The sequence below is a fragment of the Nicotiana tomentosiformis genome, chromosome 12, assembly GCF_000390325.3.
Source record: "Nicotiana tomentosiformis chromosome 12, ASM39032v3, whole genome shotgun sequence".
NCBI lineage: Eukaryota > Viridiplantae > Streptophyta > Magnoliopsida > Solanales > Solanaceae > Nicotiana > Nicotiana tomentosiformis.
This window is the reverse complement of record NC_090823.1, coordinates 21,346,405-21,359,714: the sequence shown is the minus strand read 5'-3', so window position 1 is coordinate 21,359,714 and position 13,310 is coordinate 21,346,405. Positions and strand designations below refer to the sequence as shown.

Genomic DNA, 13,310 nt, shown 5'->3' with positions numbered 1-13,310 from the left:
TTGCCACGAAACACCTGTAGATACTAGCCACATCATAAGTACACAAATAACCGATCATACCCATTACTGTGCTACCCCAACCTACTTCTAAAATGTCCTATTTTCCCAAGTCCTTTCCAAATTGCCTTCAAATTGCTATTTTATTTCCTTGTTAGAACACTACTATCCTTAACTAAAACTTGCCCTACGAACTCTAGCATAGAATCACACCGCTCTAAGGTTTATAAACCACCGAATTCCCTTTTTATGTATTCCAAAGGTTCCACAACCAAAATGCTTACTCTAAAGAGACTTTATGTGAACCTAAAATTGTTTCATTCACCTTCTTGATACTTAAATGCATAATTCACAATGATATAAGATGCAACGAGTCTCAACACCGTTCAATGCAACTCCCAGTTTTCTATCCATATTTATAAATCTTGAATCCATTGTAACCATTCTCGAATTAACCGACCAAACGGACCGAAATGACCTGTGCCTCATTAGTACACCAACACCCAAGGGAATAAAGAGTAACCCTCACTCCTACGCAACCAAGTAAATTCCTGCTCCATGTACACTACATTCTCTGTGAATAACCACTCAATTATTTTTATGGTCCTCCTATAACCATAGAGTGTAATACAACTTGTGTCCAGAAATTCCTTTACCCAAGTCATCCTCGATCTCGACCTCTGTAAGTCATAACTGATTCACCGGTATACCCCGAACCGAAACTAATACGACCCATAACCGTGCAATCAACTCGTCGATAGCTGACTCCCCCACTTAGCCTTAAGCTGCAATTATATAAAATTAGAACCCGTAAGGATTTCTCCTTCTCAATTACCAAGGTCTCGCATCGTTAACCTGCCAGACTTCTTGAAGTCTTTTATTAAGCCTTTCATGAATATTCTGAATCTTCAGCCAAAATTACACACGCGACCTCATACCGAGTAGCTAGTAATATTCCTCTCAAAAGCTTCATCAACATCACGCCACTGCTAGCTGTACACAGGAGATAACCCACAGGTGAAATTCCTTAGCGACATCTCCCAATGACACTGCACTGAGTGCAACGACCACGAAATTCGTAAATTCTCCTGAGTTCATGCCCGCCCACCATTTATATAAGTCTGCACTTTCCCTATTGACATCAACTGTACGTCAACAATACCTTCCTAACTCAAGTCATATTGCACCTGACATGATAATCAGATCTTCACGCCTCTATTCATTTCAAACACACTCCTTTCTGCCATATTCAATTTTTCCTTTATACACTAACCATCACTCCAAATAGAGTCTGCAGGCCGATTCACATATTAACATGATTCCAAACCATTCTACACTTTCTCAAGGCGCACGACCACCCTACTAGTGAATTTATATGCTAATCTGCCACTCTTACTTCGGTTAAATCATCTCCTTTAAGAAACTTCTCAACCTCTACTTCTCCTACTTGATCTGCTAGTACTTCAACCACCGCAAAACACTTCCCGCCATGTCTTCCCTCATACTTTGCTACCCAACTGCTGCATCAAATCGAAATGAATTTCTGTCGCACCTGGACCAATAAAATATTACCGACTCTAAGTCTCTTCAAAGATTATCTTTCCCGAGTCATCAACATCAAAATACCCATTCGCAACCACCATTACTACACAACCACTTACTTTTCTTGAGTTCAAACTCATTGACAGACATGAGAATTTAATTTGCCCCAAAATTTAACAACGTGAAAGATCCTTCAAAATATTCACACTCGAGACGGTACGTCGCATCAAAACGAAAATCAAGCACCCAATGACCTTCTTTTATATTTAAAGAATTTACTTCTCGTCACATTCACATAGTCTTAACACTTCTCGCAGTTACATCATACTCACCACAAAGCCATTTCACTGCTCATCGAGCCACAATTCAACTCGTAGGGACATTATCGGACATATGAGTCCAAATGTATAGATTACAACTGAAGCTACAGAGCCAAAACTACGGTTTAAACCTGGCCTCAAGTCCTCCAGACTAGCCCATCACCAAAACATATAATACACATCTCGAACCTCGTTCATAGAATCACAAACCAGCGATGCACAACTGATACTGAGCGCTCATGTGCGCATACGAGATGCATGGAAGGAATTCAAAGAGTTATGTCTCAAGCTGAATCAATTTCACACGATAGAATACAAGAAAGTAAAATTTTCCTAAGGGTTCTGCAGCCTCTCGAAGATAAGTACAGACGTCTCCGTACCGATCCACAAGACTCTACTAAACCTGCTCATGACTCGTGAGACCTATGTAACCTAGGCTCCGATACCAATCTGTCACGACCCAAAAACCTAACCTGTCGTAATGGCGCCTATCGTGGAACTAGGCAAGCCGACTCATTTCCAAACAAAATTGATATTTTTATTTCAAAGATAATTTCAATGTTATTTAACATAGAACCTTCATTTAAGGAGTTCAAATCAAAGAAAACAAAAGTGAGGAAAAGAAAAGCCCGACATCGGGGTGTCACTAATCATGAGCATCTACTACAATCTGTCTAACAACATCAAGGCTAACTCAGCCTAGAAAATAGCTAAATATAACTAGAGGAAGATAAGAGGGAGAAGAGCAGGGGATGCAATCGCCAACAACTACCTTGCTATCTCCGAGAAAATCTGTAACCAGAAAAAAATCAACAACCGCTACCGTATCCGGCTACACCTGGATCTGCACACAAGGTGCAAGGAGTAACGTGAGTACGCCAACTCAGTAAGTAACAATAATAAATAAAGACTAAGCAGTAGTGACGAGCAATAAAGCATATAACGTTCATATCATGAAATCTCAGTAAAGTACAATATGCTTTAAAAATCAGTGTTTGAATCAAATTATCTCGTTTAGACCCGGTTCCAGTAAAAAATCATTTAAAGATATTTTTCCAACAGTTTTTCAAACAAAGGCTCAATGCAAAGGTGAGCAAAAATGATGAAATCATAAACAGCCTCTCGGGCAAAACATCACTCATAAACAGCCCCTCGGAAAAACCTCACAGTCACTCGTGCCACTCGGGCATACCTCACAATCACTCTTGCCACTCGGGCATACCTCATAATCACTCATGCCTCCCAGTCACTCAGGACTCGGCACTCGCACTCAGTAGGTACCTGCGTTCACTAGGGGTGTGTACAGACTCCGGATGGGCTTCTTCAGCCCAAGCGCTATAATCTGCACGGACAACTCACGTGCTATAATAATAAAGTATGTTGCAGGCGGGCAGCCCCGATCCACACTCATCCTCACAAATCAGGCATTTGGCCTCACTCAGCCATAAATATGATGCAGGCGGGCAGCCCCGATCCACACTCATCCTCACAAATCAGGCCCTCGGCCTCACTCAGTCATAAACCTCTCAAGCCACTCGGGCATTTCAGTAAAACAGGGCATTCAACCCAAAACTTTAATATGCATCAAAATAGAGTCATAAAACCGAGTTATGCGGTAAATAAATATAAACATGACTGAGTGTAGATTCTCAATCGAAAACAATGAGAGGATGGTAAGAAACAGCCCCTAAGGGTCCAAACAGCATTGGCGCAAGGCCCAAATATGGCATTCAGCCCAATTTACAGAAATTCTTTCTAAAACATATAAGTATCATATGGTTTCAACAAAGTATGCAACTTTACAGTTGCTACGGGATGGACCAAGTCACAAATCCCCAACAGTGCACGCCCACACGCCTGTCACCTAACATGTGCGTCACTAAAAATAGTAGAATGATACAAAATTCGGGGTTTTATACCCTCAGAATTAGATTTACAATCGTTACTTACCTCAAATCGGTCAAACCTCTACCCCGCAATGCTCTTGCCTCTAGACTCGGCCTCCAAATGCTCCAAATCTATTCACAATAAGTACAATACCATCAATATACGCTAATGGAATAAATTCCACAAGAAAAACGTCAAAATTAGACCAAAACTCAAAATTGGCTCAAACTCAGCCCCCGAGCCCACATCTCAAAATCCGACAAAATTCACAAAACTAGAAAGCTCATTCACTCACGAGTCTAACCATACCAAATTCATCAAAATCCGACATCGTTTGGTCTTTCAAATCCTTAAATTTCTCTCCAAATACTCCAAGCTCTAACCCCTCATTTTCACTAATTACAATGATTAAACAACGAAAAATCACCATATATACGAGTATGAGGCTCAAGTTACTTACCTCAATGAAATCCTCTTGATTCCCTCTTCAAAACCCTCCAAAAGCTCCAAAAACCGAGTTGAAATTGTGAAGAATGACCAAAAATTCGCAAAGGGTTCAATTTATACCTTTCTGCCCAGCAAAACCGCATCTGCGGTCCAGATAGCGCACCTGCAGCCTCCGCTTCTGCGCCCAAAAGCCCACATTTGTGGAAGTCACTTAAGGTCCTAAAACCCGCACCTGCGATCACCTCTTCGCACATGCGGTCTCGCAGGTGCGACCCCTCATCCACTTCTGCGATAAAACCCCAGGCTTCCAAACCCCGCACCTGCGACTAAATTCCGCACATGCAAAACTCGCACCTGCGGTTCCCAAACCGCAGTTGCGGCCACACCAGAACAACAACACAAGCTGCATTTTTCCAACTTCAAACTTCCCGTTAACCTTCCGAAATCATCCCGAGACCATCAGGACCTCAACCAAAAATACCAACAAGTCCTATATCAACATACAAACTAAGTCGAACCTTCGAATCACTCAAAACAATATCCAAACACCAAATTACCCTCTGATTCAAGTCTAAGAACTTCTAAATTTTTAAATTCGGCAACCGATACCGAAACCAATCAAACCACGTTCGAATGATCTCAAATTTTGCACACACGTCACAAATGACACTACGAATCCACTCCAACTTTCGGAATTCCATTCCGACCCCGATATCAAATTTTCCAGTGCCGACCAAAATCTCCAAATTTCCAATTTTGCCAATTCAAGCCTAATTCTACCACGGACCTCCAAATTACATTCCGGATGCACTCCTAAGTCTAAAATCACCTAACGGAGCTAACGAAATCATTAAAATTCCAATCCGAGGTCAAATGCTAAAGAGTTAAATTTTGGTCAACTCTCCCAATTTAAAGCCTCAACAATATAATTCCTTCTTCCAATTCGATTCCGAAATACCTGCGACCCAAAACCGACGATTCACACAAGTCAAAGTACATCATACGGAGCTACTCATGCCCTCAAACAACCAAGCGAAGTGCAAATATTCAAAACGACCGGTCGGGTCGTTACATACTATCACCAAACTAATGAAAATAAGGCATGCAACATGCTATAACAAGTTAAATTATGGTGAGAGTGTAAAGGAATCGTTATATTATCTGTATATATGAGTTAATTAGTAAAATATAAATAAACTGCCAAATACATTATGATCGATACTTAATCATTTAGCTTGTAAAAAGTAAAAACTGACCACAAAAAATAAACAATTTGATACAAAGGATAAAGAATAAGCATGTATCACAAACAAATGCACCCCTACTAACATATCGCTACTCAAATAGTAATCTACCATTATTGTCCCTCTGAGTTTAATTCTCAAGTTCAATTCTTCACAAATAGAAAGAAAGCCCCGTTCAGTTCTTATCCAATACTACAAGTAGCATTTTTTCTGTAATTTTTTCTAAGCAAATACACTTTCATTTACATTTGCATTTTCAGTTTCTCAACGAACAAATATAACTTGCTTTATCGATGAAAAAAAAGTTTAAAAAGCCAACATAGCCTGTTTTTGTTAATGTTATCCAATAGATCAAACAAACCAAAAATATGGATTTTTTAACCTCTCACTTGGTAAATGGTTCAGTCGATTTATATCTTTGTATGGTATTACAACAATAATACAAAATTAATACTAAACGATAAGTACTTATCTGAGGTTAGAGCAACTTGGTCAGGAGTCTAAGGATAGTTGATTACCTAAGCGGCAAGTCGCTTTCGCCAATCCGTAAGAGTTTTCTTCATCTGAAAATGAGAAGAATAAAATGTAATGATGAGGGAAGCAAAAAATTTCCAACTTCTTTAGTTACTTGGAATTTGTAAAAGGCAGGGAGAAATAGCTTTTTAGAACAATTGTGTCTGTAATTGTGACTATTCCTATCTCAGATTTTTTTTAACTACTGTTAGATGACCTTTAGATGTGATCTTTCAAATTTTAATAGAGTACTTAATAAAGAAAAAAGGCAAAAATTTAAGAAAAAAGATTAATGGGAATTCTAGTCCCTAAGAAGTATCATGTCAACATTCTTTGGCCCTCCTTTATATATACAGAGATTGTATAGTCCGATACAAATTTTTCTGTCCCTTATATCTATGTTAGGGAAATGCTGACAAATCCAAAATTTAAGGTGCAGATTCTTCAAAACCTAATGCTTTCGGTTTAAATTATGTATACGTACTTGGAAATTTGAGGTGTGTATTTATTTTCAAACTTCTTTTGCACAAATAGCCCGCTATATTTATTGTTTATTTTTTTTAACCATATACATAGATTATACGTTCATTATACACATATAATACATAAATTATGCATGCATTATACCCCGTCGGCTATTTTTAGTTTAAGCGGTTAGGTAGACGACTATTTGTGTTAATTCCTCTTGTTAATTTGGACCAATTAATGGCATGTAGATATATTATAAGTTTTGTCATATATAAACACCTCCCCGTTACATGACCAAAAAAAATGCATTGATAAATGAACGATGGAACTCAACTTGTGAATAAAGCTGGACAGAAAATTGAAAGATTCGTCTGGTTCAATCAGATAAATTATCTTCAACGTATAAATTGGTCTAGAAATTCTCTACTTCAATATTACGACATAAATAAATTATCGGGAAAAACATTAGGGAAGAAAGCCGTTTTTTTCCTTTAATGAAAAATATTTTCCAAGGTAATTCCTTTGTGGTGTTTGGTTGCCAGAAATTGACTTATATAGGGAAAAAAAACAAATCGAAAAAACTGAATTCAAAAGAGTAAATCCAATGAAATTGACCCTAATAGCAAAAACAAAACAAAAAAATAAATGGAATAGCATATAAAACCAAACAAGAAAACAGAATGATCAGTCACGTAACAAACTAGAAAGGAAAAAGATGCACTCGTGATTCATGTGAAAGACAGGAAAATCCTAGTTTCACATGTTCTGTCAAATAAGGTTAAAGAAAGAAAACACAAACAAACACAAACATAAACACAAACACAAACACAAACGACACGTCTTGAATCATTTTGGATGGAATCAAACTAAAGATTCCAATTTCTATAACATCAACAAAAATGGTTGATTTTTCTTTTTCTTTTGTCTTTTTGCATATTAAACTAATCATTGCCACGTTTGCATGACTCGGGCGATGAGATAATGTTTCATTATTTTAAAGAATATTAACTAAGAAGGTATTTTATAATGGGCAATGTGTACTCTAATATTTAGGTGATTCTTTTGAAAATTTAATAGGATTGCCAAAAGAAAAACAGTCAAGGAGTTGCAATAAGAAAATATTATATAAAATGTTATTCTTAATATTTCTTGATAAACCATTCTGCAATAGATAAATTCAAGTATATACCTAATTTGGTGTTTTTAATTTTAAAATGAATTCGATCTTTACCCTATGAATTGAAGTAAAATATTTAAAAGATTTTGGATGGAAGTGTAGTGGTTGTATTTGTTATATAAGTTTAGTAACTAGTACTATGCTTTACTTCAAGTCTTTAATATTAACATATAAAGATACAACATAAGTACATAGCGCTTTTTCTACATTTTTAAAAACCATTTGTTTTATATGTCAATACATCGAATGAGTACAATGAGTTCTCATCAATTTCAAATGGTATGTTTCATGTGTTAAGTGTTAATGTAACATTTTAGACGAATCTCATTTTAATAAAATAAGATAGCGTACATAATATATAAGGAAGCATAACTTGATCCTAATGATATGTCTTGAAACCGCACCCCTAAATTTGAAGTGGACTAAGCTATTGTGCACATACATTATTTAACAAAACACAAAAGACTACACTCTCTTTATTTTAAAAAAATAAACCATTTTATTATTTGGGGAGTCAAATAAGATTTTGTTTGACCATATTTTTCTCAAATAGTTTGTAAACATTTTGAACTGTTAGCTATGGTAACTTATAGTATTTTTTATGTAGTTTCTAAATATATAAATTTTATTTTTCAAAAAATCTTAAAGAATTTATGTTCGAATTGAAAATTAATCAATTTAATCTATGTACTCTGAAAAGATTCAAACAAATTGAGACGGATGAGTAGACAATATATACAAGGAAGCATGACTTATCCAGTAATGCGTGCAGGGGCATATATATGACTAAGGACATGGGTTCACGTGAATCAATATTCGTCTCCCTAAATCATATATAATAATGTTATATTTTTTTAAAATTATTTAAATATATGTGTGTACACCCATGTTCAAAGACTCCTATGATACAATAATTATAGAGTGTACCTCTACGAGTAAAATTAGCAGTTCAAATCCTACTTCTCGCAGTCTTATTTTCGGCACGGAGCCTTGATATATACGTGAAAATCACTAAAAATTTAAAAAGAATGTAATTTTGAACCTATAATTTAAAAAATATAGTGAGTTCACATTAACAAACTAAAGTTAAACACGTAATCCAAAATTCACTTCTTCACAATAATGCATTCATCCTCTTGAAATCATGAATCCGGCTCTAACGTCGACTAAAAAAGAAAAAGTAGAGGAAGAAAAAATATATTTTTATATCTTCACTTGGAAAATATTCCAGTACTTTTTTGTTTTCTTTTTTGGAAAGATCTTAGGTATATACGTGGAAATTTTAATCCTTTAAAAACACCATTCTCCTAGCTTACTTGACAACTCCAAAAACTCTCCCCCCTCACTCTCCAACACACACACCAGAGCAAAACAAACAAACAAAAATGGAGAATTCCATAGAAATGTTTGACGTAATAGTAATAGGAGCAGGCATAATGGGCAGCTGCACAGCTTATCAAACATCAAAACGCAGCCAAAAAACACTCCTTTTAGAGCAATTTGATTTCTTGCACCATCGCGGTTCTTCTCATGGCGAATCAAGAACCATACGTGCCACTTACCCCGAAGATTACTACCCGAAAATGGTCTTAAAATCCGAAACCCTCTGGAGAGAAGCCGAATCCGAAATCGGATACAAAGTTTACTTCAAGACTTCACAGTTTGACTTAGGTCCTACTGATAACAAAGCTCTTCAATCAGTTATCTCTAGCTGTGAGAAAAATTCAATCCCCGTTCGCGTTCTTGATAATAAACAAGTGTTTGACGAATATGGTGGATTGATTCAGTTGCCAGAAAATTGGGTTGGTGTTGTTACAGAATATGGTGGTGTTATTAAGCCTACAAAAGCTGTGTCCATGTTTCAAACACTTGCTGTTAAGAATGGAGCTTTTTTGAAAGATAATATGGAAGTAGTTGAAATCAAGAAAGTTGAAGGGGGTGTTTTGGTTAGTGTTAAAAGTGGTGAGGTGTTTTGGGGTAAAAAATGTGTGGTGACAGTTGGACCGTGGATGAAAAAGTTAGTTAAAAGTGTAACAGGAATTGTACTTCCAATTCAACCTTTGGAAACAACCGTTATGTATTGGAAGATTAAAGAAGGGTATGAGTCAAAATTCACTATTGAAAATGGTTTTCCTACTTTTGCTAGTTACGGAGAGCCATACATATATGGAACTCCGTCGCTTGAGTTTCCGGGATTGATTAAAATTCCAGTACATGGTGGGCGTCTTTGCGAGCCAACAGATCGAACGTGGACGCCCACAGTATCGCTGGATCCACTGAAGCAGTGGATCCAGGAGAAATTCGGAGGCTTTGTCGACTCCACAAAACCGGTCATGACACAGTCATGTATGTATTCTGTGACCCCAGATGAGGATTTTGTGATTGATTTTCTTGGTGAGGAATTCGGAAAGGATGTGGTAATTGCTGGTGGATTTTCGGGGCATGGTTTTAAAATGGGGCCAATTGTTGGGAAAATATTAGCTGATCTTGTTATGGTTGGAGAAGCAAAAGATGTGGAGTTAATGTACTTTGGGATTAAGAGATTTGAGAAGAATCCTAAAGGAAATTTGAAGGAATTTGATGATCAAGTGAGTTCAGCTCATTCACTCTCTTAAGTGTAGCATATGTTAATTTGTTTGTCTTATTCCATTGGTATTGTGGCAATTGTACCTATGTGGTATCTTATCACAAGGATATGGTTATTTAACTCTCACCAATCAGGTGAAAGTTTAACTTTTTTGTTGTTATTTGGAAATTCTAATAATAATTTTACTATAATTTCTTTCAAATTTATGAGCTATAAAATTATAATGTATAATCTCTCCGTTTTAATTTATGTGAGCATATTTCTTTTTTAGTCCGTGCCAAAAAGATGACCACTTTTTTTATTTGAAAATAATTTACCTTTATACAATGATTTATAGCCACACAATATATATAGCACACATATATATATATATATATATATATATATATATATATATATATATATGCGCCTCATTTTACACCACAAGTTTAAAAATCTTCACTATTTTCTTAAACTTCATGCTCAAGCAAATGAGTTCATATAAATTAAAATGGAGGGAGTATTAGTTAACTAGATCTTGCTATGTCAGTATACCAATGTAATGAAAAAGAGTTAGTACTTTTTTAATTATCCCCTTTTAAGATCCTTGAATTTTTTTCTTTTATTTTTATTTTGTTCATGTTGCGACTTTCACAATACTTAGCTGGTCATTTTGTAATAGGGGTGGGTACTCGGGTAATTCACACTGGATATGAAAATTTAGGCTTGAATTTTGATTTTTGAATTAAAGAAATTATAATTCAAATAAAATCGGATTAGATAGGATTTTTTAAAGTTCGGTTTTGGAATTGGCAATCAGTTTGTGTGCTTGGAAGATAAGAAAGGATAAACAACTGGGGAATTGGAATTGGCAGTCAATTTCAATGCTGCAAACGTGTGAATAGGGAGATACAATTATTGGTACCAAGTCAAACTCAGGACCACCATTCCTTATAAAAAGAGAGTCAAATAAAAGAGAGTTTCTCATCAAAGGAAGTGGACTCTAACAAGCATGTAATAAACTAGATCCCTTTTCCTATGTATAATTAGAAAAAGATCATGTAAAAATCATGAAAATTTGGAAAAATATTTTCCTCTTTTTTATAGGGAAGTTATTTTACTCCAATTGGGAAAAAATGAGTTCAATGAATAAAATTATTTAAGTTAATCAAACCTGAAAAAATTGAAATATATTTTCTAGAAAATATTTTCATTTATACTAAACACACCCTAGATGGAAAGTTCTATTTCCCGCTTGAGGACCGACGACTTTGTTGGTCACAACTAGTATTACTTTTTTGACAAAAAAATTACAGAAATATAATATTTTTTGGGGTGAGCTTTAATTTTTGAACCCCGCTTGTCCATAGGAAGAATTTTAAGGTTAAAAGTGGTGCCCATAAAGTAAGCGAGGGATAATACTTGTTAAACTTAAAATTCTGCCCACAGGACAAACATAGACAAAAATTCAAGACAATATTCCGTATTTCTTTTTGGCCCAGTTATTCACAATAGGCAACATTTTCTAGTTTCAGGTCACCACTTTGAGTCACGTCTTCAAGTGTTAGATCAACCTAACTCTAATATCAATAATTATAGTTGTGTTTGGCAGCTGATATAAAATTTTCAAATTTGAAGCAAGTGTTGGATGAGATGGCTTTCCACTTGAACCAAATTAATACTAAGATGGAATGTGCAAATATTCACATAAAATTGTGGCTCAGGGTTTATCAAAACGCAATACTTTCGGCTCAAAGCATAAAATTATGAGTAAAAAATTATTAAAATTATAATTAAAAGAATATCTAAACCTATAATTTTAAAAATTTTAAATTTTAATGAGTTCAATACTAAAATTTTTAAAGGTTGAACTCATATACTTTAAATCCTGAATCTGCTTCTACTTGTAGGTCTACATATAATCTGCTGAAATTATTGTTTCATGTCAGATGTAGAGCCACAAAAGCTCAAGGATGGTTAATAATGGACACCATTCGTCAGAGAATTATAATGTATGTATAAAAAATTATATAATGTATAAAAGTTAGATATTATTTTTATACATTTATATATCTATATTATATTAAAAGTACGAAGACCCTTAGCGAATTGTCGTTCGCCTTTTTTACCCTTTAAAAATAGAGTTTAGACTAGACAAAATAGTAATTTAATTATTTCCCTAATAGTTATGATTTTTTTTATTTTCCTAATAGTTAGCAATTTAATTATTTTCCTAATAGTTAGGATTTTTTACTTTTCTAATAGTTAGGACTTTTTATTTTCCTAATATTTAGGACTTTAAATCAACTAAAATTATAGTTATTAAATACTTTCTTATTTGAATTATTTAGAAAGTCCTAATATTTAATAATTTAAAATCAAATAAGATTTTATTTATGTAAATATTTTCCTTACTTGAATTGAATAAAATAACTACCAGCATGTAATTATAAGTATGTTTCTTCCATATAGAATACAAAATAATCCTAACTCCATACAAAGAACGTGTGATATACAAAATTAACTTTGTAATTAAGTATGTTTCTTTCTCTAGATATAAACAAACCAAATTAAAACATCCTTAATAAATTATGAAGTTTAAAAGTATAAAAGAACAAAGTTTTGTATTTATCAAAAAACAACGAGATTTTTGCTCTGAAAAGAATAGTTAATGTTAGGTGGAAGAATTATTTTGAAAACTAACATTCTGGTTAGTTGTCATATTTTGAATGTGAAAAATAAATATTCTCATAGGAAAAAAATAATTGTTGATATTCGAGAAAATAAACATAACAAAACTATAAGTATTTAAAGATACCTAACAACCTAAAATTTTATAGAGAGAGTTAATTGCCACATAGTGAAAATTGATCTATACACCAACTTTTATACCTTTTGAAAAACTAATTTTTATTTAAAAAGTAAATATACGTTTAAAATAGTTGTCTAACATGTAGAACTAAACCTGATTTTAATTTTAACATAAATTTAATATTTTTACTGCTTCTAGAATAGTATTAATGTAGTTCTTTTAGAACCCGTGAAATCCATATAATTTATTACAATCATAGACTCTTAGTTCTTTACTAATTTGTCGAAAACAGTTACTACATTTTTTCTTATTGATTGAAGTAATATCACAATTCGTA

The 13,310-nt window shown here is 34.4% G+C and overlaps 1 protein-coding gene across 1 annotated transcript; it reads left to right on the top strand.

The window, feature by feature from the left end:
• The first annotated feature begins 8,896 nt into the window (after positions 1 to 8,896).
• LOC104120842 (probable sarcosine oxidase) lies at positions 8,897 to 10,384 on the top strand. Its single transcript, XM_009632692.4, has one exon. The coding sequence runs from the start codon at positions 8,981 to 8,983 to the stop codon at positions 10,208 to 10,210; it is 1,230 nt and encodes a 409-aa protein (XP_009630987.1). The 5' UTR covers positions 8,897 to 8,980; the 3' UTR covers positions 10,211 to 10,384.
• Positions 10,385 to 13,310: the final 2,926 nt, after the last annotated feature.